The sequence below is a fragment of the Anneissia japonica genome, unplaced genomic scaffold, assembly GCF_011630105.1.
Source record: "Anneissia japonica isolate Jap-2015-1 unplaced genomic scaffold, ASM1163010v1 scaffold2284_len378405_cov197, whole genome shotgun sequence".
In the NCBI taxonomy this organism is placed as follows: domain Eukaryota; kingdom Metazoa; phylum Echinodermata; class Crinoidea; order Comatulida; family Comatulidae; genus Anneissia; species Anneissia japonica.
The window spans coordinates 78,997-85,567 of record NW_022735924.1 but is presented as its reverse complement, the minus strand read 5'-3'; the positions used below and the strand labels follow the sequence as shown (position 1 = coordinate 85,567).

General features: G+C 37.9%; 1 protein-coding gene across 2 annotated transcripts in view; it reads left to right on the top strand.

Moving 5' to 3' along the window:
- The first annotated feature begins 2,011 nt into the window (after positions 1–2,011).
- LOC117116701 (protein transport protein Sec16A-like) overlaps positions 2,012–6,571 on the top strand; it is a 28,408-nt gene continuing 23,848 nt past the window's right edge. For both annotated transcript variants that reach the window (XM_033260802.1, XM_033260801.1), the window contains exons 1-3: positions 2,012–2,150; positions 3,326–3,460; positions 3,882–6,358. In XM_033260802.1, the coding sequence (XP_033116693.1) occupies positions 3,397–3,460; positions 3,882–6,358 (2,541 nt within the window). In that variant the 5' untranslated portion in view covers positions 2,012–2,150; positions 3,326–3,396. The remainder of the gene's footprint in view (positions 2,151–3,325; positions 3,461–3,881; positions 6,359–6,571) is intronic.

Below are 6,571 nucleotides of genomic sequence, written 5' to 3'. Positions count from 1 at the left end.
TTTTTTTAATTGATGAGGGAGGGACTGTTTATATTTGGCTAGTAATAATAAATATTGTATAAAAACTGGATTAAATTTTATAGTTTTTTAAAGAAATGTATCTGAAGTCACAGATTTGCATTGTGTTATGTTGTTCAAATAATTGATGCGGCAAAGTATTTTTTTTTTATCCCGCATCAATATTTCCCGAATTTTTCACGCTGGGGTGGTGGGAGGGTGATGATCCAACAATTTTTTCAGTGCCCTACATTGGCTATAGTGGGACACAGGGATAAACTATAAATATCTTGTTTAATATTTTCCAAGATAATCCTATTCTTTTTCATTGTGTCCAATGGTTGCCAAATTGGTTATAGTGGGACACAGTGATAAAGTACAACCATGGACCTATTAATGGCTGCTAAGAGCACATATAAATTTATTAAATTATCACAATTTAAAAAAAAAACCAATGAGGGATGGCTGTTTTTTGTTTTTTTAATCCGAACAATTGATTATTTCGCTTTTGTTTTTATTAGTGAGGGATGGACTGTTTATATTTGGCTAGTAATAGTAAATATTGTATTGTTTAATTCTATAGTTTTTTAAAGAAATGTATCTGCAAAAATTGCATTGTGTTATGCTGTTAAAATAATTGATGCGGCAAAAAAAAAATAAAATTGTTTTTTTTATTCCCGCATCAATATTTCCCGAATTTTCCCCGCGGGGGTGGGTGGGGGGAAAGGCGGAGTGAAAATCTAACAATTTTTTCAGTGCCCTAAATTGGCTATAGTGGGACACAGTGATAAACTGTAAATATCTTGTTTAATAATTTCAAAAATAATCCGATTCTTTTTCATTGTGTCCAATGGTTACCAAATTGGCTATAGTGGGACACAGTGATGAAGTACAACTGTCTTCTTTAATATTTTCTAAGTTAATCCTTTTCTTTTTCATTGTGTTCAATGGCTTCTAAGAGCACATAGAAAAATTATTAGATTATCACTCTTTAAAAAAAAAAAACGATGAGGGAGGGCGGTTTTTTGTTATTTTTTTTGTTTTTATTTTTTAATCAGAACAATTCGTTATTTCGCTTTTGTTTTTATTGATGAGGGGGAGGGACTGTTTATATTTGGCTAGTAATAGTAAATATTGTGTGGGACACAGTGATAAACTGTAAATATTTTGTTATTATTTTTCAAGATAATCCTGTTCTTTTTCATTGTGTCCAATGGTTGCCAAATTGGCTATAGTGGGACACAGTGATAAAGTACAACTGTCTTCTCCAATATTAATTAATATAAGCCGTTTATGAGATTTTGTAATGGACTGCTTTTTACTTTTAGACGACTTAATTTTTCCCATTGTGTATTTCTTCTTACAAAAGCTTTCTTATCAAAGTACCGATCGGAAGGATATGTTACCAAAAAAGAAGAAACTCTCACTTTTATCTTTTTGATCATCGACACTGCTTTAATTTGATTCTCTAATAAGTTTAGTAGTTGTTCCCATTATGGGCTTCCTAGCTTCCAAAAATGTTTCCGGAAGTCATAGTCTCGTTTGGTCCAGGAATATTGTGGTTTTTTTTTCACATTGAAAATTAATAAAATTCTGAAATTCTCCAATTACAGATAACATGGTAAAGTAAATTTATGTATAAGGATAGCTTTGTAACATTTTAATGTATTCCAATGTAATTCTATGTAATTTTCATCATATTATTTATTATAGCTATGGAGTTGGAACATGACCGAAGTCCGTTTTTGGTATACCAAATATACCTCCACAGGTTGCCGCATGCTAAAAAGTAAAAAATACTTTTGCATGTTCGGCGTTCCATACATGTACGCATGCGTACTAGGTACCATTACCGAGTCAAATTCTAAAATCACTATTTTTGCGTGATCGGCGTTCCATACATTTGCGCATGCGTACTAGGGGATTCGCCAGCAGCGAGTCGGCTCCAGCACCGAGTCGCCAGCAGCGAGATGTCACTGCAGCAAAACCTCTATCACCACGTTCGAGTTTAGGGTTCATTTTCCTAAGCGCATGCGTATTATACACGTCGACTAAACCACTAAACACGGTGTAAAATGGCCGTCGTGTAAAATTATGACTGACTTTATAATGGATATATCCTTATAGGCCTATGTTAGCATTTGTGGACAAAGGTAATGATTCGTTTATGTTGTCGTAATACTATGGTTATAACATGTTTTGTTGATTCCGAACTAAGTTCACATAACAATCTATCTAAACAGGTTGATTCAGTTCACGTCAGCGAAAGAAGAAGCGGCTGTTGAGTTGTTTATGAAACATCGATTAGCCTAGGCTATCTATGGCTCGGGTTGGTTAGGCAGGGCCTAGCCTATCCCTACCTAGCTAGGGCCAAGCCTAGGCTAGACTATGGGGAATCTACGGCTAGTAATAGTGGTCTAGATAGATAGTAGCTAGGCCTAAGTAATGTTTAGGCTAAGCTTAATTTTAGACCTTTCTAACTTTACAAAAGAGACGAGGGGCTAGGTGTGCCACGGTACACTTCATTCATACTCGTAAATATGATTTGGATGAATAAAGAACATTTTGAATGAATGATTGAGTCTAGCGTAACTGGCTGAGACACCTGAAAGTCGTATTTTGCATAATATTTGATTTCCTAACTGTATCTTATGAACGACGATGCTACCTCTTCCAAAATACACCACAAATCGCTTGTTATCCAACCACACAAAATCATTTTTTTCTCCAGTGTTGATTAAATAAAGGAATAAAGATTGTTTTGGTACTGATTGAGTTGATTTGGCCAGGGTCAATTCTGCCTTTTTTTTAAATGACCCAGATAAGGAGGCCAAAACGATTGTACCCACTTATAACATGGAAATATAAAAAAAATCCCGAAAAACGACTCAGTGCCGAACCAACTCGGACCGGATCTACTCCCAACGCACCGATTCAAGATAAGCCTGTTTCGTTAAGCATTAGTTTGGTTACTTACAATTCTCGCTGTTTAGTATATTATTATTAGTGTTGCACACAAAATGTTTTAAATCTGCCCAGGAAAAAATAGATCAAATACAGTGGATAGGTCCTCCCTTACAACCTGGACAAATGGGTACATTAATGATGTATCTTAAAGTAGTTTATTTGGGGCACAGTAAAATAATTATTAAACAAACAAAATATGCAAATACTTTGCAATGCAATTAATAAAATAATATTCTGTATATTTGTCATACCGTTAAATTTTCAACATTTTGTTTATAAATATATTCTCTTTTATGTTGCATTTTAGTGTGTTTTAGCGACAGGCAAAACAAATTTCATCATAATCATTTATGTTTTTCAGTTACATGTAAAAGCAATCAAAGAATTGAATGAACTGTTGTTTAGTGTTGAGCTGAGGGTAATAATATTATCATGTCTGCTGAGGAGAGTGGTCAACTGCACGATCCTGCTGGAGCGGCATCGTACTTTAATAATGGTAAGAAGATTTTGTTGTGCAGTATTTTATTATGAAGTATGAATAATATCTTGCCAAATGCAGTACTGTATATAGTATATTACAAGTACATTCTATTTTTTTTAATACCTTAAGTACAGTATGATGATGAAATTATGTTTTCAATATTTGCCTACTGTAGCTACTTAATTGTTTTATCTTTTATTGTGTGTGTGTGCTATGATCTTAACATATAAGCACTCTGTACAGGTAAATTCTTACTAGTACAGTAGTGGACCCACAATAATATATAATTAAATCATCCTTGTTCAGTAGTAGCCAACCTGCAACCATTATTCTGTTTTTATATGTCATATTCATCATTAGCACATTCATTATAGATCAATTCATGGAGTTTCATAATTGTATTTTTTAATTAATTAATTTTTTATTGTCTCTATAGGCGTTCAAGAATATTTACAGGAAGAGCCAGGTAGGCAACAGCCTGATCTAGTTGCTCCTGGAAATGTTGGAAGCAGTCAACAATCAGGATATCATAACACGGGTGAATTTGCTGGTGCCGCTTCCAACCAGCCGTTATTTTACAATCCGACAGAGTTGAAGAATCATGCAGGACAGGAGCAATATCAGGGACACTCCCAGCACGATAGTCAACATAATGAGCAATGGAATTACATTCCTCATGCCGATCCCAACGCACAGTGGCATCATCAGGACATGCATCAGCAAAACCTAGCTGCTAATGTGCAACAGCATGCACAGCTACATGAACCATCTGCTCACATGTTCTACCAACAACCAGGTAGCATGAATAATGAATTTGATAGCCCACAGGCTGTGGGTGAGAATGTCGCACAATTTGGTAATGGACTATCAAACTTTTTACAGAATTACCCTGGTAATATCGAACAAGCTGATAGGTATGCTGCTGTAAGCTCTGGGGGAGATCCACATCCTTCACTTGGACAATTTGCCAAGAATGAACCAAATTTAGATGAGCCACAGCCTGTTGGGCATGTTGATCAACCCCTACCACATGGGGAGGAGTATAGAACTTGTGGTAAAAGCGTCCCTGATATTGTTTCATATTCTAAAGATGGTAATATACTTTCAGGTCAGGAATATACAGATGTTGTACCAATGCAACAACATCAACAGCACAGTTGGTTAGAAACACATGGAACTGGGGTATCTGTTACCCAACCTGGATCAGAAGCACACAATTTACAACCTTTTGAAAATATAGACTGCAATAATTTAGACATAGCTAGAAGTCCTTCAGCCCAGGAGGGCCTAGACTTTGGTAGGTCAGAGCCTGATCTAGCCCCACATTCTGCAATTCATGGTGAACTTGTTAGATTCGAACCAGACAGAATGTGTCCAGATCTTGGAATGAGTTGTATCTCACCTCATCAACACAGTGATCCTGGTTTGCCAGGTGAGCTTGTACCACAGGGCGGTGCTGACCACGAGGATCTTGACAAAAGAAGTGAGCACAGTGGCAGTAGGAGCAGTTCTCTAATGGGGTTGTCAGTATCGGAGAGCTCCCAGTCTGGACAACACAGCCGCAGTAGTTCGCTCATTTGTGAAGCATCAAGTGATATTCAACAGCATCATCCACCAGAACATTTGCATACATCTCTTGGTGAACCTACAGGTACACAAGAACCTGTTAACATTCCAGAGGAAATGCCTACCAATGATAATTCACATCAGTTACAGGCTCCCATGGAGCCAAATGGCCTTGCAAATGTCATTAACAAAGAAATTTCATCTCCAGATCCTACCTCAGTGTCAAAAAGCTCTGGTGAAAGTGTCTGTGCTTCTGTCCTCGAACAAGATAAAATAGATCACAGATCCACAGATCAGGAGAAAAATAGCACTGCCAACTCTTCATCATTATCTTCACATTCCTATCCTGCTGTTAATCAAGTTGCACAACAGTATGCAGCACAGCCTGTCCATTTTCAGCCAAACACAGGAACATCTACAATGCAGGCTTCCTTTGTTCCAGAAAACAAAGAAGATGACAAAATATCTGAGAATTCTTCACCATCAGACATGCGTATGCGGCACAAGTCTACAGAAGAGGTAGATCATCTAGTCCAAGGTGGTGCTCATCCTAGTGCCTTCACCACTGTCAAAGGCCGTGGAGGTGCAACAGTACAGAATAGAATTATGCCATCACCACCCTTGTGGTCTACAGAAGTACCAGCTTTACCAACTAATATTCTGTTGACAGCAGCTTCTCCAGCCCCAATCAGTAAACCTGTTTTACCTGCGACTGGAATTCCTACAAGTATACCAGGGCCAGCACCCCTACCAATAGTATTTTGCAGTACCAGTCAGACAAGTGTGGCACAGCCTACTGCCGTGCTAGGTTCAACTAAGCAAACAATTGCTAGTTTATCTACTGTCACCGATTCGACTCCTCCAACAACAGCATTCGTACCATCAGTGCCATCTTTACAGACAGTCCCATCTCAAGAGATTCCACAGACAGCTCCTCAACCGTTTGTAGCGAAAGCCATGGTAAATGTCGCACCACCTAAACCACTTCCAGCTTCTGCACTAGGTGTGCAGGCACCACCTTCTCTAGAATATCCTCCAGGATACCCAATAACCCAACCTCCTGTACCACTTAGTTTACCATCTGGGCTAAGCTCACAACCTCAATCTAGTAGTCTAGCAAGTTATGTAACTCAGGGTGTGGCAAATATGAGTCTAGGTTCAGAGAGGCCTCAAATGTCAGCTGCACAGCCTGCAAACTTGCAACAGCAGTATCCAGGTGCTCAGAATAATGCCGCAATGCCCCAGCAAGGTCTCCCACCGTATGCTCAGTATCCAGAAGGTTATGCTCAGCAAGGTGGAATTCACCAAGGTAGACCGATACCTTATCCCCAGTATCCACCACATCAGGTCAGTCGATCTTTAAAGTTTAATACAGTAAAATGTAATCAAAGTGTGCACAACACTATGGGACTCCAAATGAATGCATAATTACGTAGTGTAAGCTTCTCATATTTGAATTTGCTTATCACATGCTTCATTACAAAAGAATATTGGCCAGAACCATAGAAACCCTCTAATTATGTCCCAATAGGGATAATTAATCAATAATAAGAAATTTTT